Source organism: Poecile atricapillus, chromosome 14, assembly GCF_030490865.1.
Source record: "Poecile atricapillus isolate bPoeAtr1 chromosome 14, bPoeAtr1.hap1, whole genome shotgun sequence".
NCBI classification, from domain to species: domain Eukaryota; kingdom Metazoa; phylum Chordata; class Aves; order Passeriformes; family Paridae; genus Poecile; species Poecile atricapillus.
In genome coordinates this window covers 3,455,288-3,476,445 of record NC_081262.1, presented here as the reverse complement: position 1 = coordinate 3,476,445, position 21,158 = coordinate 3,455,288, and the positions used below count along the sequence as shown (strand labels likewise).

At 49.9% G+C, this 21,158-nt stretch overlaps 1 protein-coding gene across 3 annotated transcripts; it reads right to left on the bottom strand.

The window, feature by feature from the left end:
• Window positions 1–277: 277 nt before the first annotated feature.
• On the bottom strand, window positions 278–21,110 carry FAM234A (family with sequence similarity 234 member A). 3 transcript variants are annotated; one of them, XM_058850170.1, is made up of 12 exons: window positions 21,056–21,110; window positions 14,889–15,191; window positions 13,700–13,816; window positions 13,335–13,523; window positions 9,662–9,792; window positions 6,678–6,807; window positions 6,081–6,219; window positions 5,646–5,786; window positions 5,208–5,286; window positions 4,629–4,781; window positions 3,749–3,851; window positions 278–3,606 (listed from the first exon to the last, which is right to left on the bottom strand). In XM_058850170.1, the coding sequence occupies exons 2-12, from the start codon at window positions 15,145–15,147 to the stop codon at window positions 3,395–3,397; spliced, it is 1,653 nt and encodes a 550-aa protein (XP_058706153.1). In that variant the 5' UTR covers window positions 15,148–15,191; window positions 21,056–21,110; the 3' UTR covers window positions 278–3,394. The 3 variants fall into 3 exon arrangements, with proteins under 3 accessions (XP_058706153.1, XP_058706152.1, XP_058706154.1); XM_058850169.1 differs by lacking the exon at window positions 21,056–21,110 and adding an exon at window positions 18,118–18,218; XM_058850171.1 differs by lacking the exon at window positions 21,056–21,110 and adding an exon at window positions 15,270–15,521.
• Between the last annotated feature and the right edge of the window lie 48 nt (window positions 21,111–21,158).

Genomic DNA, 21,158 nt, shown 5'->3' with positions numbered 1-21,158 from the left:
TCTGGGGTGTAAAACCAGGTCACAGAGCCCCAGGTGGGGGGCAGGGACGGGATGGCCCAGCCTCTTATCTAACTCCAGCCTCCCTCCACATGATCCCTTTTCCTTTTTCCTGGCCCATCACCTGCCCGCAGCAGGACGGGGCAGCAGGCAGCACCTCAGCCATCAAAGCACCACCAGGATTCCTGGATCCCTCCCAAGAAGGGACATTCTGCCTTGAGGAGGTCACTCAAAAAATCCCAAAGTCTTGTGCAACCTCCAGTATCAAAGCAGGGCACCATTTACAAACAATGCAAAAGAGGGTTTATTGAAACCATTCCGGTTAGAGCAAGTCCTGCACGGCACAATTTGCAATAAGTTAAAGAACCAAACCAAACAGTCTCAGTGTTAAAAACCACACTAACACAGAACACAGTGATATAGCCATTGCCACCCAGCTGAGTTATTGAATCAAGGCACAAAGTCATTCATTAAATACTGCAAAAAAACAATTACACAGGAAATAAGCTGGAAAACAGACTGGTTTTGTTAAGAAGGTGCTGGTTTGGCACTGATGCGTTTAATTGAGCTGCCACGGTGAAATCTGCATTTCCAAACTGTCCAGAAACATTACTGGACAACTTAAAGCCAGAAAAGCTCCCCAAAGCTGAAAATCCAGCTCTCCTCAAGGAACATTCAGTGTGCCTATGGGAAGGTCAAGTCTGGGTAGGGATCTGAGGAGCGAGAGTGCGGTGAGAATACAGCCCAGGCACCTTGCTCCCAGCCAGGGGAATCTCAGCAGGAAACAATCCACATCCAGCACTCAGGCTGGACTACAGTGCAAGCCTGGGGATCCCCTGCCCTGAGCCATGCCCCAGCTGGCTGAAGGGCAGCCTCAACCCAGCCCTCTTATGGCTGCAACACTGGCACAGAGACCTGGGGGGCTGTTGGGCCTAAGGTGCTGAGCAAAGAGGAAACCCAAGCTGGGGGACACAGCTGGGGAGCCTCCCTGCACTGCTAAACTCTCTCAGAAAACAGCTGGGAAGAGAGGCAGGGGGGCAGCCCCACCATTTTGATCCCAGGGTGCTCTGAAGGGTGTGGAGCACTCTACAGAGAGCATCCCTGGCTCCCTGCACAGCCCAGGACTGGCTGCCTGGACTGCCTGGCATATGGGCCATGGGGCAGAGGGAGATAGGGCACCCTTTAGGTAGCCACTGGCCAGCTGGAAGCAGCTGTCCAGGCAGCCCAGCTCCCTGTGCTGTCAGCCTGGGAGGGCTGGGGCTGTGGAATGAGCTCCTGACAGCAGCTGCCCAGCGGCACATTCGGGCTCAGCAGTGGCTGAAGGGAAGAGCTGATGCCTGATGCTGCACATTCCCATCCTACAGTGTTTCTACACATCCCCCAAATTCAGACTCAGTAAGGGAGGGAGGCACTGGCCAAACCCCCTCCAGCACTTGAGGTTATTTTTAGGCCTATTTTTATTTTCAGGACTGAGCAGCTGGTTCAAACTGTTTGTCTTGGGTTGCAATGCAAGATGTAACCAGAAGTGTGTATTCTATTACCACCTGTTAAAACCAGGTGGGGCAGTGTTCTTTATCTCTTCTGCAACCCATCCTCCCTCCAGGGGGTATCTTGTTAATGGGCCATTCATTCTCACTGCAGGACTGATAAAATTCCACTATCCCATCGTGAGATGCTCCACCCAGGGGAGGAGCCAAGCATTCCTACCTGGATATAACTGGAGCCTTTTAACACCACAGCAGCCTTTCTCCACTGGATTATCAGAGGAGAGACCAGACCCATCTACACCTCCAGCCCTTCAGAGGAAAACTACACCATTCTACAGGATCATTGCTTAAACAGAACCACATCTGTCACTCCAGGAGGACTGCAGCCACCATTTAACTGGATTGCTACCAACACCCTGACCAACAAGGTGTCAGGTTGTATTCTGACTCTGTCAGTGGGTTGTTTTTTCTTGGTTTTCTTTTCTTGTACTACTGCATTTTTATTTTAATTTCCTTAGTAAAGAACTGTTATTCTCATTCCTATATCTTTGCCTGAAAGCACCTTGATTTCAAGATTATAATAATTCGGGGGGGGGGGAGGTTTGTATTTTTATTTATTTCAAGGGAGGTTTCTGCCTTAGCAGACACCTGCCTTTTTCAAACCAAGACACTGTTTTCAAGGCTCTGCACCTCATTTCTACAGCCTGCATTGGCACCCACCAGGACAGGGCAGAGCAGACACCTCACAGTGCTACAGGAATCTCCAGGAGAAACATGTCATACCCACACAGCAGCCTGTGCCATCCCCTTGGGACACCAGGCTGGCCAGAGAGAACAGTGCTCAAGGATCCTCACCCAGCACCTCCTCAATTCCAAGGGCAGGGAGGCAGCACGGAGCTCCTGCCCTTCTCCTGGCAGCAGGGACAGTGCTTGGAGAAGGCTCCTCAGCAGCTGCAAGGCTGAATGAGCAGGGTGCTGGCACTGCCACTTGGGTACAGGGCTTCCCAGAGCAGCAATCCCAGCTCCCAGAAAAGGTTAAAGTGCAATTCTACTCAAGCCAGATCCTCTGGTTCCTTAAATCTAGAGAGGTGGTGGTGGTACCTCCAGAGACCAGCCAGTCTGAGCTCATGGGGGATCTCTCACCACCTATAAGCAGACTGAGGGAAGGAAGGAACATTGATGGATGAGGTGAGAGGATGAGCTCCCACCAACACTGCACAGCCTGGCTGGGAAGGAAGCAGCAGAGGACACAGGTAATCTGGTGACTGTGAAATGGGACACGTGGGGCTGTTCTTGGGAGAAAAGGCCATTTGCAAAGTAGAATGACACTTTAACCTGTGCTTTGCTGGCCCAAGTGACACCAGACACACCACAGCCATGGCTGGGGTCACCACACACCTCCCACCACTACTGAAGCAGGGCCCAAATCCAGGAGAGGGTAATTGCATATCAACCTGCAGCCAAGCACCTCTCCCCAGCCAGGAGAGCTGACTCAGAAGGGAAATCTAACACCACACAGCGAACTCCATTTCTCAGACATCCAACTCCACTTCTCAGACATCCCAGAAATCATCAACTCCAGCATCTCAGCAAGTACATGTTTTCCTCCAGACACACTCCTGAGTCAGCACAGTTCTGTGGGCACAGAGGGATGGAGGGGAAAGCCCTCCTCCCTGAGCTGATGACACTTCAGTGGTGGCCAAGCACTGAAGTCCCAGCAGCTCTGAGGACGGATGCTCTGGCAGCTGCCCCCACAGCCTGGGGGTCCCTAGACACTGGGGGTGCTTCCCTGCCAGTCACACTTTGGTCTGTGGATCAAGAAAGGCAGCTTCCCATCGGAATCCAGGCTCTGGGCTTGTTGAGAGCATGGCTGCAGAGCAGAGGCAGCCTCTTCCCACCCCTCAGCAAGTTCAATCTCGGCTCTGGAATCGCATCCTGTAGAGGCGGTCCCGGATGTGCTGCTCGTTGTCCCCGTCCATGTGGCGCAGCCAGATCACCTTGCTCACCGAGACATCCTCCTTCAGCTTCCTCTTCATCAGGGACACGAGGCCTGGCCCCTTGCCAGGCTGGGGGCCCCGCAGCAGCACGTAGCAGGCGTGATGGCTCCGCTCGAACAGCGCCGCTGCAACATGGAGCACATGGAAATCCAGCCTAAGCCTTCTGTGCCTGGACTGGCCACCAGACCCAACACCACCCACGAGGACCAGGAGGGACCAGTGTCCTCCTGCAGCTCCTTGCTGGAGGGCTGGAAGGAGAGGACTTACCAGTGAATGCAATGATCTGGTCTGTGCTGTCACGGAGCTCCAACAGGACATGAGTGTAGGAAGGATGGAAAAGGTACAGCTTCGAGAGAGGAGCTCTGTGTCTCTGCAACCAACAGGACTTATCAGGACACACACTCACACATTATCCCAGAGACAACACCAGCACCAGGCTCAGCTACTGCTCACACTCGACAGGATACACCCAGCCAGACACTTGTCAGCCCAGCTCATCCTGACCGATGCCATTAAGACTAGTGCTGGGATTTTGCTTACTGCTCTCCTTCCCACCCCGAGCTTCCTGCAAATAGCTGGCCTGTCTGCTGCAGGCAGGGGACAGATTTTTGCCTCAGGGCTGGCAGAGTGAGCAAGGAAAGTGGAGGAAGCTCAGCTGGTGCTTCAGCAGCCTCTGAGACACAAACTGTCACCAGTGCTGCCTGCCACTGCCCCAAGGGCTCTGCAAGCAGCTGAGCTGTGCACTGAGGCTGCCAGAGGCTGCCTGGGGCACAGAGAGGATATTCATGTGGCCACAGAGATCACTGCATGCAATGCTGCCATGGGAGGCTCCCAGGGAAACAGCAGCAGCTCCAGAGGTAGCAGGCCAGAAGCCTCACAGCTCACCTACAGTGCCACACCAAGGCAGGGCAGTGACTTTGCTCACAGAGCCACCAAGTTTCTGAGGCTCAGGCTGAAAATGACAAAAGCTGCCAGTGCCACCACCTCCTGCAGGGACACAGCACACTGAACCCACACCCAGTGCATGAGGCTGCAGTGTCAGTGGCACTGAGAGATGGGAATATCAACACTGTGAGAAGGGGGTAACTCCACCCAATTCTGGCACAAAGCCTGGAGAAGAAAAGCAGCCCTCAGCAGCAGCACTCACTGTCTCATTGCCTGGCTGCTGGTAGTCTCCCCACAAGAGGAAGGCAGAGCGGTGATCTGCAGTGGGAAGCGTGGCTGGGCCAGGGCCCTCTGCTCCTGAGTTCAGCTCCAGCTCCCACTGGACTGCTCCAGATCCACTCTCAACAATCATAACCTAGCAGGGAAGAAGGAAAAGGAACTCATGACAAAGGCATCTAACAAGCCATGAGGGAGAAGTCAGGTCAGCTGTCTTTCCTCACACTGTCTATGGGAACAAGTATGTGACACATGGGAAGATGAGGAATACTTGAAGCAGAGCATCACAGAGCTGGGAGACCTGCAGTTGGTCACATTAGAGTAAAATCACAAGTTCTGCAGCTACTTCAAGGGGTTCAAAGTTCTGTCATTGAAGCCTCTTGCTGAGAAGAGAATTAAAGTGCCTGAGCTGGCTTCAATAACCTGTTGAAAGAGATCCTTTCACAGCTTAAAGCTTCCTAAAATCAACCAGAGGAAACACATCCCACTAACTGTCCTCAAATCAATTCCTGCTTGAGCTGTGACATACTGAGAAATGGGAAGTTAAAAGGAAGATATTTCAAACCTTCTTCCTGTTGGGTCCAATTTCACTCTCCAGGACAAGACTGTGGACATCAGGTTTGTAGTAACCGGACAGTGGCTCCCTGAGGGAGAGAAAGAGCAGGCACAGATATGAATCCACCTTGATGGTTGGGCATACTTTGCTTTCCCAGCTGCCTCTATCCTCCTACAACTACCCTGGTAAGAGACTTGACTGCCACAACATTGGGTTGGCCTGGTACCACCCCAAATCTGAGCCCAGCCACATCACAGCAGGCATGAGGAATCAAAGCTCTGAGCTCCTCCATCCTGAAGCAGCTCCTAGTGCTTGAGGGGGACACAACACAATAAACAAGATCAAGATATGACCCAGACAAAAAAAAATAAAAAACTGCATCTGTCAGGACACTGCTGTTGCTGGGAATCTGGAAATGTCACATCTAGCCCACACTGAGAACATTACCTCAAAGCACGGGACACGTTGAGGGTCCACACAGTGCGGAGATCTTTTGTGTTGATCAGTGTAGCCATCTCTGAGTTCACAACCAAGATGCTGTCCTGTGAGTGCTCAGGAACTTTTGCCAGGTAGTGAATGTCTCTAAATCTGAACAAGGACAGAGAAATTATTAAGCTTTTTAGACCGTGGGTGGTTTACCCATGGGTGAGGTTTGGAGTTCTCTCCCTGCACAGTAAATCCAAATAGGAAACTCCAACATGCTTTCTCTGCTTTCCTGTGAACCCCAGATGAAGCCATTAACACCAACCCTTTTCCTGAGCTTTGGATGTGCTCCTAAGTCCAAAAGCCACATAGCCAGGAGAGAACAGAGTCCCACCAGGTCATCCTGCCAGGAACACCAGCACCCTCCATTCCACCAGCCTCCAAGACATAACCTCACACCTGAGAAGGGACACACGGTGTGTGGTATGGTCAATGTGCTTCTCCCAGTAAGGATCCGGCTGGAAGTTGGGAAGCTTAACTTCCATCCCAAGTGCTGCACTGCACAGATCTTGTAGGGAATATGCATACAGAGAGTTCTCTGTGCAAAAAGAAAAAAAAAATTAAAAAGCAAGAATGAGAGAGATAAGTTATCTTGCCCTTGCTCTGAACTCTATGATTTTCCAGATCTGTCAGATCAACTATATTTTTAGGGCTTGCATCATAGAGTTGTAGTGGTATTTCGAGACTCAAGCCTGCTATTGAATGCTTTTAACATTTTATCTGTCCATAATCCAAGTGTTCCACAGTAATCATTTGCTATAAATGACTGCCTAATCCTTACATGCTTGACATTTGTTAAATAAAATCACTACAGTACATAACAAACTGCAGTTTAAACAGAAGCTCCCCCCCTCTCTTGGCCCTGAACAGCTCTTTGACTAGGTGAAAACTCCACACAGCTTGTAAGAATGCAAAACACACTCTCAGATGATGTTTACTAATCCTGATCTCAGTTACAACCACTCTTTCAGAGTGAATTCCCAAGCAGAGCTGTACCTGTGTAGAAAAGGAAGTAGGAGGAGGAGCGCAGGTGCAGCCTGATGTAGCGAGCGTTGCCATCCATGCTCAGGCTGCCAGTGGAGCCGATCTGCTGGCCAGTTTTTCCTGAATGGATGAAGGTCTTCACCTACCCAGGGAAGGCATTAAAGACAAATACCAACAAGGTTAAACTGAATGGGAGCAGCACAGGCTTGGATGGAAAGTCTCTCCCTGGTTTTGGAGGAGCAGGCATGAGTTAGGTGATGCCTCTGCTCTGAATTCTTCTGGAAGTTTGAAAACCACTTCCAGCAGAGCCACCTGCTCTGAGAATTTGCTACTTCTGTCACCCATCCTCCTTACAGACTGTGACTGTGGAACAGCAGCCCCAGCTCTGTAAGGACAGCAAAGATCCATTCAAGCCTAAGATGGAGATGACCTAATGTCAGTAACAATGCAGCATATGAACATGGGAAACTTTTGGCTTCACATGGTAGCTCTGCTAAATATTTTAAGTGCCTTAATCTACTCCTCCTTAGGGTCATGTGAGTCCAAGAAAATAAAAGAGCTGATAGGTTTCTTTCTATTCTTTATGCAGAGTAACAAAATCCACTAAAAACATTTCACCCAGGAGAATAAATGTTAAAGTCATGATCAGATTTAAATGTCTGAGCAACAGTCAGAGTCTGGGGAGTGCAATGGACTTTAGGGAAAAGTGAAACATCTGACCAAGAGAAACAGCCTCCATCACAGATGCTGAGTCAGGCAGAAACCCTTCCCTCTGTCTTGAGAGGGAGGGACTGGGAAAGAGAAAGAAATCTGATGTTCCCAAAGCAAATCTGGCAGGTGAAAAAGGGATAAAGTTTGCTGGGGAAAATGAGAACACAACTGGAGAGGGAAAACAACGCATCCACCAGCTATTCCCAGCCTCCTGCACTGGGAGGAGACACATACCAGCTCTGGCAGATCAGCTGCACCTTTACTGGCAAGCACTGGTCCAGTGGCTGCCCTGGGACAGTGACAGCCAGGGGTATTTACACAGGGAGAGAGAAAACACAACATTTTCCTTGCTGCACTGCCTATCCCTCTGTGCTGCCACAGGACATGCATCCTGAAAACTGGCACATTTTCTGGGATGTGTTTGTGCTGAAGCTTGCAGCAGGCAGGGGTCAATGGACTCTCTGGAAACGCTGCCATGTAACCCTCTGCACACAGACCCTTCCACAGACTGCTCACAGCTCTGGCCTTTCAACTGCAGCCCTTGATAGCAACAAAGCTCCTCTGCTTGAGTGCTGAATCTCCCTTCTGACCAGCCCTTTCCAAGCTGCAGAGCTCCACTCCAGCTCCTACATTTGCGTGATTTCTCAAAAGAGAACATACTTTTCCTTAAGTTGGCAGAGTGCTTGCCAAATCCAGAGGGAGGAAGGGATTTCATACCAAGATAGCAAGAGAGCTTAAATGGAAAACAGATCAAAAGGCAGTCCTGGAGAACAGAGGCTATATTCAAACTTTTCTTGGCAGCCTAAGATTAAAAAAAACCCTAAAGTCTTGAGATAACTGGGATAGCAAAAGCAAGGAGGAAAGGAAACAGAGAGAACTGGAGGAGGTGGAGAAGATAGAATTTCTGATGCCTCTGGCAACAACAATGTCTTGCACAGCAAAACCCTATTTTCTTATGGAGGACATTGGCCAAGAAGGCCAATGGCACCTGGCCTGTACCTGCCATAGGGTGGCCAGCAGGGCCAAGGAAGTGCTTCTGCCCTTGTACTGGGCGTTGGTGAGGCCACACCTCGACTGCTGTGTCCAGTTCTGGGCCCCTCAATTCCAAAAGGACACTGAGGTGCTGGAGCAGGTCCAGGAAAGGGAACAGAGCTGGGGAAGGGTCTGGAGCACATGTCCTGTGAGGTGGAACTGAGGGAGCCTGGGGGGCTCAGCCTGGAGAAAAGGAGACTCAGTGGGGACCTCCTCATTCTCCGTAACTCCCTGACAGGAGGGGGCAGCCAGGTGGGGGTCAGGCTCTGCTCCCAGGGAACAGGGACAGGACAAGGGAAAATGGCCTCAAGCTGTGCCAGGAGAGGTTCAGGTTGAACATCAGGAGGAATTTCTTCCCAGAAAGGGTTGTTAAGCATTGGAAGAGGCAGCCCAGCAAGGTGGTGGAGTCTCCATTGTGGGAGGTGTTCAAGGAAAGCCTGGACATGGCACTCAGTGCTCTGGGCTGAGTGATGAGGTGGAGATCAATCACAGGCTGGACTTGATCTCAGAGGTCTGTTCCAACCTCAATGATTTCATAACTCTGGTATGAGGACATGGGGCTCCCACTGGTCCCATCAGACCCACAGGGAGCTGCAGCTTGTGTGCTTTGAACAGGAAAGACTGGGCATGCAGACAATGTTGTGCCACTCCATCAGGGATGTAGATGCTTCAGCAGAAAACCTGTTCCAGCTACATGACTTTCCCCCTCTCAGCAATATTTGGAGGGAGATAATACAACCAGCAGCTGTTTCACTAAATGAACTCAGATCAGAATTAACCAGCACAGTGACACTGGAGGAGCAGTGCAAAGCAGACCACAGGCAGAGAGGGAAGGGATCAGAAAAGAGCAGTGCTGGTACAAAAGCACTGACTGTCAGCTGTGCTTTGATCTAAGAGCCAAAGCTGTCAGGGTTTGTTCACTTCCACTTCTCTAAGCAGAGAAGCAGGAAACTGCAAGCTCATCTTGCCCCAGCTCACTCCCCAGACAGCACAGGAACATGCAGTGAGGACAGCACACTGAGAAGGGGGAAGGGATTACTGCCCAGCTCTTTGATTTATTTTATTTTTTTAAATCATAAAACACTTGTGCTGATTTGGGAGCACATCTCTGGAGGGTGGGAAAGAACCCACCCCAAACCCACAGAAACCAGAGGCCTCTGGACACTTCCTCTGAGATTACAAGGTGGAAATAAACAGCATTCCTGCCATCCCCTGTGGCAGCCACAGGTTATCAGAGCTTCAGGACGACATACCTGGCCTCCTTTAGTAATAAAGATTATCAGGTCCTCAACTCCATCATTATCCATATCTGGAATCACTGACAAAGGAGTCAGCACAGTATAATTAGCTCCAAAGTCACTGGATTGCCTCCACAGAACTGCCCCTGGAAAACAGTGGGAAACAGTCATTAAAAGGCATCTTAGGTTGAAAGGGTATTAATGCTCCTGTTCCAGCACATCAGCACCACAAACCAGCCACACTTGTGCTCATTATGGGGTACCTCCTTGCTTTTCTGCATTCCCAATGAATCCCAGCACCCACAATTTCATCTTACATTGGAAAGCAATCCTAGCTGCCTGCAGGAATGCACCCAAACACCCAGGCACAAAGAACAGCTTGCTTCCCTCGTGCCTTTGGTTAACAAGATTCCCAGCATGTTCGTGGCATGGAGAATCCTTTGTTGTGATCCAAATCCCTGCTGCTGTGCACTTAAATCTGCAGACATTTTGAGACCATAAAGCCCCTGAATTCTGACCAGTGTTGCTGCAACTCCTGGCAGAACCTTCTTTGCTGCAACTTGTCTCCTGCAGATATTCCTGCAGATGTTTCCCCACTGACTAGCCACAACTCAGGCCACATCCCACCTCTCCCTTGTTTGAAGAACACACACAGCCCAAACTTGTTTGTAAACTGAGGTATCAAAGCTTTGCTTTTTAAAAAACTGGGGGATGGCTGTGTGGGTTTCTCTTCAACAGCTCCAGACCAGTTGAGTGGCTCTATCCATCCACTGTCAAAGGCTGTGGGCCACTTTCCAGTCACTGCCCAGTGCAATTTGCAGTGGAATCTGGCAGGGAGGACCCTGCTGGGGGGTTTTCTTTCTAATGAACACTTCAGTGTCTGATTAGGTGCTCCCAGGGCAAATGTTTACCCTCCCCTCTACCCAGCATCACACACAGCAATTATCATTTCAGGAATGCAAAGTAATCATCTGTTCTTTGTTAGGAAGGCAGCTGGACTGAAAGCCAAGGAATTACTACTTGATGCTGTCTGCAATAATTTAAGGCAGGCTGTATTTCTAGTAGGATTGCTCCAAAGCTTTTACTGCAACACTGAAAAAACCACTTGGATTTGTTACTATGACAACAGATGTGAAGTGAAGAGAGCAGATTTCCTAGTTTCCTTAGGAAATCATGGGAAGGCAAAGAATTTTGGCCTCAAAGAAAAGAAGCAGGCAGAGGAAGAAGAGAAGTTTTAAATTACCACATTCTAGCTTCAGGACTGTCCAAAGGTACAAGAGTAAGACCAGGACAATGAAATTCACTTGTCAGTGCAGAAGGCTCTAATTGGTGGTGGTTAGACAGCAGACAGAGTTTGGGAGAAAATATCTTATTCTCTTAAAAGAACAGTCTGAGTTAAGAGAAACAGGTGACACTGAGCTGGATTCAACCCCAAGCACTTGAGAAGTTTTCCATGCTCTAACCCAGCCCACAGAGAGCACAGAAACCAGCCCTCTCCTGCTCCATCAGCAGGAGATGGGGCTGTCGTGTCTGACATCTGCAGTGCCGCAGCATTTCCTCAGAGCCCGGGGTCACGGCACCAGCACGGCACGAGGAGCCAAGATGGAAATCAGGCAAGTGCCTAGACTGCAAATCTAACCTGGGTGAAAGGGTTGGATTTTTTTGGTCTGGAAGGAATAATAAAATCAGAACTCCAAAGACTCTCACTTCAAGAAGACACAGAGGACACAGAGACTTTTCTCCCTGTCAGACATTCTCCAGGTTGGAGTTCTGGTTTATTAGTGGTATCTCACATAGATGCAGCTCCATCATCTGATCACCATGGTGCCCTTTCTGCCAAATCCCTCAGGAGACCAGAACCACCCACAGGGCTCACAGTTCAGGCTGCTGGAGGATCAGGTGAAGAGAGAAGGTGTAACAAAACTCTTACTCCTGTCTTCTTCCTTGAGACTCTGCCTCGGGCTATGGCAGAGATGGAATAATACACAGCTACAAAGACTTTTGCTTTGACCTGGAACAGTTAATCTTAAGCTCCTATGTGTCCCAGTTTGCTGGTAAGATAAACATGCAGGAATGTTAAGATGTCCCACACAAACAGGAGCATGCACTCCTACACTTCCCTTCCTGCCTCGGGTCACTTCTTGTGGCAATGAAGAAAGCAGGACTTAACACAACTTCAACTGATAAAAAAACATGAACTTTATCAGCATTTAAAGATCAAAACCACATCAGACACATTCAGATGATAATCTGCCTATCTCTCCTTCAATCTTCCTACTGACAGGGGCTAGACAGCCTGAGAGCCCTGGAATCTCACCAAATCCTCCACGATGATGAATCATTAACAGCTAAAGATTGTGCTGGCTACTGTTTTTAGCACACTGTGATGTAAGCTAGACTTTGCCTCTTTGAATACATTTAGCCTATTTAAATACATTTTATTCTGCTCTGCCCTCCTAACCCCCAGTCAACTAAGCTCAGAAACTATTTTTAACCTACTTAATAGCAAAAAAGGCATCAAATACATAAACTCCTGGGTTATTCACTTTTCTATCTGATGCATTTTTTCCTCTCTTGCTTTCAAGTTATCTATGGAATGTTTTCTTTGCTGTACTGCTGTGACCTGTAGCTTAGCCTGGTTCCTGCTCTCCACACTTGTCTTTATGGCTGTCTTTAGTTACAAGCCTTTGGCTCCACAGCCAACTTTCTACACTTGGACCTGAAAGTAACTACTTCATTAATAGTCTGAAAATAACCTGTGCTAAAGCCTACACATGGGGAAAATGTACTAAGATATCTCTGTTGGTACAGAAACTTTCTAGCTCTGTGTGCATCTACACTTCCATCTATACACTGGAAATTAAAAGCTACACCAGATTTCCCTCAGGTTCCTTAGAGCTAAGGTACCTCTTGCTATTTTTTTTTCCAATTTTTGGAAATCAGGGTGTGAGGGGTTCAATACCAGATACAAAGGATGGGATCCTAGGGAGAACATGTACTGTTTAGACCTTTGAAACAGTAACCTCCAAAATGGAAATGTATTTTAGGCTTCACCAGCAAGGAGGGTTCAAGGTGCAGCAGATGATCACTGTTCCTAAAGTAATACAGGCACTCCTTACCCCCACCCACATTAGTCAAGATGATGATGAATTTCTCCACCTCTAAGTTTAGAAAGGAAGAAACCTTTCCAGAGGAACTAGGCAGAAGCGTAGACTACTGAAACAGACTGGCAAGCACTTATCCTGAGTGCTCTCCTTGACAACTATAAAATCATAAATGCCTACAACTCCCACTCCTCCTGCCACAGCAGGCACTCCTGGCACGCACACACAAATAACTGGGCACATTGCAGGTGCAGGTTTGTGTCTCACCCTGGAGAGTATAAAGTAACATTCACAGCTAGTGACTGCTCCTCCTGTTTCAAAAGCTGCTGGAACACTGGTCTTACAAAACAGTGGCTGGCACAAACCCCCACCAGAGCCCAGTCCTTGGAACAGCGAGGCCGAGAGCACGAGCTCCTCAACACAAGTGGCTCTGGCAAGGTTTCCAAGATAATAAATACCCAGTGCCCATTGTTCATGTACCAGCCAGTCATGTCACACTGATGTCCCCCCTGGAGGCCACCAGGTGAGGACAGCAAGTGGCCCATCTATCCCCTGTGTGGCAGCAGGGCTCTGCTGGCACTCACCTGTCTGCAGGTCGACTGCTGTAAGGGACAGTGGCTTCTCCACCACGAGGCAGCCCGGGGTCCCCGCCGTGCCCAGCTGCTGGATGCCACACTGCAGCCACTGCACGTCCTTCGCAGCAGGGCTCTCCCAGAGCACGCTGCCATTCGTGCCTGACACGGCAGCAATGAAGGCACAGGGAGACGGCAGCCCTGGGGACAAGAGGTGTCAGAGGGAGCTGCCCCTGCACCCACCTTTGCTACCCTGCACCACCCAGGAGCTGGGACTCAGCCAGCTCCTCTCCCCACCCAGTTTTCTCTCCCAGTCATTAACTGGAACTAGAAGAGAAAGGACAGCCCTCACTAGAAGGTGTTTTTGAATTGGGTACCTTCATCCAGACAGGACATGTTGAAGCTGCTGCTGCCATTGCTGGATTTGAAAGCAAAGAGCACATCTTGTACTTTGTCTTCATTCACATCTTCTAAAACAAGGAACTGGTAGGGCACTGCAAGAGAACACAAGCCAGGCTCTGGTGAGGATCTCCTTTGCCCACAGCAGACAAAGTTGGAGGAAAACACAAATTCCTAGAGACCTACTCACTGCCTCCATCCTGGACATCAGGACAAATTGGCTTTTATATTAAAAAAAGCCATGTACACAAGTACTAAGGACAGGAAGTTAGTGCCAAACGATTTTTAAAATTTGCTATCCTCCAGAGGATTTGTCTTTTTGAAGAGGCGAATAGCCAGAATTTGAACTATGCTGAACAAACAACTCTGGTCTTGGAGTGAAGTTACTATTCTCAAAGTATAAAGAAGCCCCAGCCAAGCCCCACAAAACCCAGATACTCCATCTTTCTATCAGCTAAAAGCAGCTTTCCTGAGGTCACAGTAGCAGAACCCAGGATGTCTGCAGCACCTCATGCAGCTCAATCCCTGCTGTGAGCACTATCTCTGCATTTACAGCACATCCAGCACAACCCACTGCACACAAGATTAAAGAAAAGCTCTCCCAGAAGTGATTGCCGAGTCACTGGGGAGCAGGACCTAGGCTATAGAGCCAACGACAGCAACCGGAATAAAAATAGCTATAGTAAATATAAAACAATTTATTAAATAAACAAGATGGAATTATTCTTCTCCCCTTCCTGTTGGCCATGGGGAAAAGGGAGAAAGTCAAAGTGGCAGAGGAAAAAATGCCTAATTGCCTCCAACCTCAGCTCAAACTCCAAGGGAACATTTTAAAGAGCAAGCTTCAACAGCGGTTTATTCCCAGATACCCTTTCTCTCTTTTTCCTTTTTTTTTTCTGTGAACAAGGCCAGCCTGCTACCTTGTTAGCACTTCAGAGCAGCATCTAATTTCTCCACTAGATCCTGTAAACACCTCCTGGAAGGCCACTCCAATTATGATGGGCCATTGCTTATCCAGGTCAGGTATTCAAAGCTCTGGCTCCCAAGGGCTGCATCCCTGCAGGTCTGGCTCCACGTTGTGCTTAGATAGAGGCCCGCAACCCAAATCCATGGCACAGAAAGGAAAAGGAATCTTGGTAAGTATTTATTCTGCTGCAGCAAGCTCACCTGCATTGTTGAAGTATTGGAACCATGTTCTTTCCGAAACTGGCCTCTCTGGGCAGGGAATGATAAAGGAGAAAGCAAACACAATGATCAGGCAGAGGAACAGGGAGATGAAGAAGGCAGCAGTGCGCCATCGGGACAGCCGGGACAGCCCCGAGGACTTGATAATCCTCCTCTCCACAAAGTTTTCATGGTTCTCCTGAGCTTTTACATCCTCAGTCTTCAGAGGGTGGATCTCAGCTTCTGAGTCCTTGTTATCCATCACAGCTCATTCATCGGTATTCAGACACCCTTCTTCCCCTTCACCTGCAACAATGGAAAGAGAAGTTAAAATACATTTTGAAATATACTTTAAAAACACAAATGAAAATGTTCTGTTACTACCTGATATTCACACTGGAAATATTTAATGGCAGGTGAGCAAACCAGTGTATTGTCACAGAGCTGGACACAACACACTGCTGGTGCCGGAGGCCTCCCACACAGAGCAATGGAGAGTCCGTGGAATGCAGGAACAGCACCAATCCTTCTCCAGAGGAGGAAATCAACCCTGCTGGAGCTGGACAAAGAAGGCTACAGACCCCACGCAGAAAGGACTGACTGGTCTGCAGGTCTCCCTCGAGAAAAACACCCCAAAAGCTTCTTTTGTTGCAAAGACTTATTGCCGCCTCCTGTGTGTGTCAGCCTGACTCCCAGCTGGAGAGGTGAAAGGAAACACTTGTGACCTTTACATCCCAACATAAGGCTGTTCTCTAATGTGCACTTGAGCTTCCCCTGGAGAGAGAGAAACAAACACCAACACATTCTGTATAGGAACAAACCAAAGCTATTCAACACCTTCTTACAAGAGAAACCACTAGGTAGGTTCAGCAACCCAGCCCTGCAGAAGGCAAAAGAGCAATGACTTCCCTCCCTGGAGAAAAATCAAGGCAGGAGCTGAGACTAAAATCAAGCAAATTTGATTTCATCATGGAAGAGCTAACAACTGCTATCTTAGCCTCTCCTGCTACAAATCATAACCTTGGGATACAACTATAATAAGCAGAGGGGTTCTGTGTTAATTTGCTATAAAAAGCTGGGGGAAAGAGCCCTTGTCAGTTAAGAGGAGCCTGTAAGTCATTAGCCAACAACAACAATAAAAATCCATGTTTTATACAGATTCTCTGATAGTGCTTCCCACAAGGGAAAAAATAAAGAATAACACATTCCAGTAGGCTTGGAAAAAGCTGCTTGACAGTGTTATGAAAAGTTATATCAGAGCAAATAACCACGACAACCAAGCCAATTTTCCATGACTGTGCCCCAGCAGTCACGTGTTTGGGTTGTCCACTGCAGCCATTTACTTCCCCAGCAGAAAAGAGCTTAAAGTCAGCACCAACACAGTGCAGAAAGCCTGGGATTCCAACTCCAACAGCAACAGGGCTCACTGTGTCTCACGTTCCTACCCAAGCTCATTTACAGGCTCTGTGAAACACAAGATGTTTCCTTCCTGCTCCTTCAGGCAGCTGTGGCTCCCCAGGCTGTCCCTGTCCCACTGCAGAGGCTTCTTCTCTTCTGGGTACAAATCACAAGGGGACAGATTCATGGCAAGGCAGCCCTGAGGCACAGAATCAGCAGGTCAGCCTGGCACTGTCAACCCTTTAACCTCAGAGCCTGCTGGACTTAGAAGCACTTACTCCAACCTGAGCACTCTGGTGTTTGTTCTACATCAAGTACAGGATCTCATTCCAGATAATTTAATTCGACCTGCACAATACCATGCAAACAAATCAATAATGCAGAAGTTGCATCTTATTCCAAAGATCTTACTTCAAGGATTCCATCTGCCCTTCTCATCAGCCCACCAGCCACACCAGGGATGCCTACATGAGGCTGGCTGTTCCCAGACCAGCAGCAAGCACCTGATGGGTAGGAAGGCTCCAGATGGAAAGGGGAACAGATCAAGTGGTGCTTTCAGCCTCTGCCCTGAGCTGAGCATTGCTCTTTTACTGCACCAGGCCTTGAGCAGGTTCATGGTACAAGGCTCCAGGCACAGGCTGAGCAAATGTTTTACTGGCACGGAGTAGCCACGGCCACAACAATGGGGACAGTGGCAGAGTGAGTTATGTGACCTCCCCTGTGCTGGGGCAGGTGGCTCGTGTGTCCCTGGAGTGCCCAACTCCAGCAGCATGGAGAGGGGGATCTTCTCAAAACCAGCACCCTCAGCATGGGCTGCAACAGGGCCCCAGTACAATCCCACTGGCCTCTCCAGCAGGGCCTCTGCAGCCTCCCAGTGTAGAGCTGGGATAGATCCAGGGCACACCAGCACCTACCAGACTTCCCAAAAGGAACCAAACCCAGCTTTCTCCCCTCTCTGTCCAAAAGGGGCAACACCTAACAGCATTGATGGCATATTTGTATGACTCACTATAAATCCCAGCACTGTCATCTAGACTGGGATGAGAACAATAAAGAAGCAGTAATTATCCTGACAACCCCAGTAATTCCCCTCTTTTTTGCAGCGATGACCCTATGGAGCCACTGAGTACAAAGAGCTCTCAAAGCCTTTAAAGCAATTCTCTCTCTTTTCTTTCAGGGTTTGAATAATGCCCTTTGCACCCCTGCCAGAGCAGAGGCGGTGCCAGAACGAGGACCACAAAGGTCAATGGCAAAGACTCAAACAATGCAGGAAATCCCAGCGCCCGCTGCTGCCAAAGTACATGCTGGCAGCAGTGGAATGGCCTCAGCTCGGAACAACAAAGAGGGCTGGTAATTAGTTTAATTGAAGACAAGCAGAAAATGATAGTGTGCATCTGAGATGGTTTTACTGTCCTCTAGCAGCCGACATCTTGTCTCCTGCTGGAAGAGGACACAAAATAATTCAGCTGGGAAGTTTAACGCATGCAGGCACCTTTCAAGGGAGCAGGCAGCGACAGGATTCTGCATTGCTGCAGTGTGACACACACCACATGCCATAGATCTGGGATGGGAGAAAACATGGGAGAAAGACTTTGCAGAATGAGAAATAATTAGAAGACATGTGACAAACCCAAACTGAACCCAGACAGGCCAGGGAGTGTGGCAGCACAGCCAGGATCTGCATCTGAGACTCCAGGGCTCCCAAGCTTTAAAGGTTGCTTCCCTCAGCTCTGGGATGAGCTGGGAGCAGTCCCCAACCCAAGCTGAGGGGGAGAGAACACCCCTTTCTGTACCACACTAACAACAGGGACAGGACAAACACAGCTTAACTCACCTTCACTGTCCTTTTTCCTGAAGCCACAGTGCAGATTTACAGATCTGATCTGCCTCAAACCAGCGACACTTGCACAGCTAAACCCAAGGGACAAACACCATCAGCAGCAGTCAGACAGAACTGCCTGACAAGCACAGAGAACCACAGACAGTCAGGTGGATGAAGACTGGTGACAGAAACCATTTAAGGATCTGTGCATTGGAAAGGTTTAACTCATTTTCCACTCATAAAACACTGACCCACGGCATCTGGAATGTCACCATGCACCAGTTCTTCCCAGAAAATTTCTAACAATATACCATAACTTAGATTTGATGTTCAACACGTTTTTATCTTCCACAGAATGATGAAATCAGGTTCTGACTAGACATTTTAGGAACACAAACACAGCATTTGGCTGGTTTAGTTCTGTTTGGTTGGTTAGTTTAAGCACCTCAGAGGTTTCTTTCCTGTCAGCCCGAAACTGTTGAAACCCCAAGCTGCAAGCAATGAAGACAAAACAGCCAGGTTTTGCTCTGAATAAGATGCAACATTCCCATCACAGCTATTTCCCATGAGCAGACTGTTGGGTTTTGATCCCATGCACAGTGTGACACTGCAGCAAACTCACTGGGCAGTCACCTGCTGTGACATTCAGTCTCGGGTCATTTGTCCCTTTTTCTGCAGTCCCACTTACATCAGGACAAGAAGAAATAACATGTAAGATTTCCTAAAATGAGCTGTGCTCTCCCAAAGACCCTCAGGCTGCATGCTGCATCATTTTGCTGGGTCATCTGCAGCTCACAGCTCTTTCCTGACATTAGGTCACAGCCAAGAGCTGGCTGGGGACACTGACCCGAGCAGACCATCCCTGTCTGACACTGGGGCACCTCTGCTCCTGGCATGTCCCCAAGGCCCTTCGAGGGACACAGTTTGTAACCCAAACCCCACCAACAAGACTGGTGTGGCCCTGGCACAGGTTTCTCAGAGAAGCTGTGGCTGCCCCATCCCTGGAAGTGTCCAAGGCCAGGGTGGGCAGGGCTTGGAGCAACCTGAGACAGTGGAAGGTGTCCCTGCCCATGGCACAGGGTGGAATGAGATGAGCCTTAAGGTCCCTTCCAAATCAAACTATTCTGGGATTCTCCTGCTGGAGCTGTCTTCAGGTTCTTCTGAAATGACATTTAACCCTCCAGTGCAGACACAGCATGTGACACAGAGCACTCACAGAAAGGGAGTTAGAACCTCCTCCAGAGCACAACCACCTTGCAATGTGATACATCTGCCATTTGTAGGAGAAAACTCTTATCCAGGGTAGTTCTCACTACAGACAGGAGTTCAAATACAGAATCTCAAACTGTTACCCAGTATTATTTCCATAAGACCAATGGGAAGATCAAAACTCTAAGGAAAAGAACAGCGTTAAAGCTGCGTGGAACTGATTACAGGACAGACCAGTAATAACAACTGAGCTGCAGAAACACCAGTCATTTATAATCCCTGGGTTTACAAGCTCCACTGCATCCAAGCCTCTCCTCTCACCAACCCTTGTGCCATCTCCAAGGGTAGCTGTCAGGGGGGTGCTTGAACCTCCCACATCACAGACACTGAAACGCCCCCACCTCAGCCACAGGGCTCCCCTCTTGCCTCAGAAGCACAGTGACATCCCTCACTGCCAGAGACTGAGCACACAAGGGACTCTGGAGAGATCCCTGTGCATGAAAACCCCCCGGAAAAGGCTGTGGTCATTTCATGTGGCTTTATTCAAAAGACAAAAAAAAGTGCATGTTTTGGTGGGCACTCACTCCACAGCTCTGAATTCTGTGCTGCCTCCTGCACAGCCTAGAGAGATTTATGGTAGCATGAAAGGCCAGGCTTTGGGGTGGGGCTTGGAGCAACCTGGTCTAGTAGGAGGTGTCCCTGCCCATTGGGCAAGATAATCTTTATGGTCCCTTCTAACCAAAATCATTCCATGACTCTATGAAACAATGGCCTTCCTCCAGATGTAATTGTTGTCTTCCAGAGCCACCTTAAAGAGAAATCGCTTTTCTCCCCCCAGAAGTGGAATCTTTATTTCTGTCACACACACACACAGAGCAAAGCTCCTCCACAGGCCACTCCACCCACACATCCATCCCTGGGGAGCCTCTGAGCTCCACAGGCAGCCCGATCCTGCCCGGGTACCGGGGAGGGCTGGCTCCAGTCCCTCCCTGCAGGACAGGCTGCCCCTCTCGTTCCCAGCTGTTACGCAAGATGTTTCTGCCTTACAAAATAAGGAGAAGAGGCTGGAAATGAGGTCGGAGTTGAAGACATTGCAGTGTTTTCTTTCGGCAGGAAGCCCTGTGATTCACGCCTGCAAACCAGGCTTGTGGGCTCCCGAGGGAAGGAGCAAGAGGACTTTAACCCTGTCCCGGGAGAGCGCTGAGGCTCCGGGCGTGCTGAGCTCCGCGGAGCTGAGGGGATTTCTCGGGCTGAAGCACAGACCCGCAGTCCCAGGTGGGAGCAACTCCCAGGGCCCGCTCGCAGCTGCCAGTCTCGGGATAAAGGACCTCGGACCAAAGGGAGCACCTCGGGCTTTGGAAAAAAGGATTAAATTCTCTCCCAATCTTCTCGCAGCGGTTTGGGGGCACCTCTTGCGCTGCTCAAGGCGGACAGCGAACCCCTCCGGGTCAGCGGGGAAGGCCGCGGGCTCTCACCGGCCGGGCCCTCCAACGGCCGCACCGACCCCAGCGCTGCCACCGCCCGCCCCAAGCTCCCGGAGCCGGCGGCAGCGCGGGGCAGCGGGGACGCATCGGGAGCCGGCTCCGCTCCCCGAACGCCCCCTCGCAGCGCGGAGGCGCGGCCCGCGGACAAGGCCGTGTTCTCGGTGCGCAGCCACGGAGGCGCCCGGAGCGGACCAGGGCACCCCCCCCGCCCCGCCCGGGTCACCCCCTGGCCCCGGCCCGCCCCGCTCCGCACTCACCCCGCGCCGCCGCCGCCACTACCGCCGTCACTTCCGCCTCCATCCCCCACCGCCCACCGGCGGAACTGACGTCATCACGCAGGGCACGCTTCCGCCCGGAGCG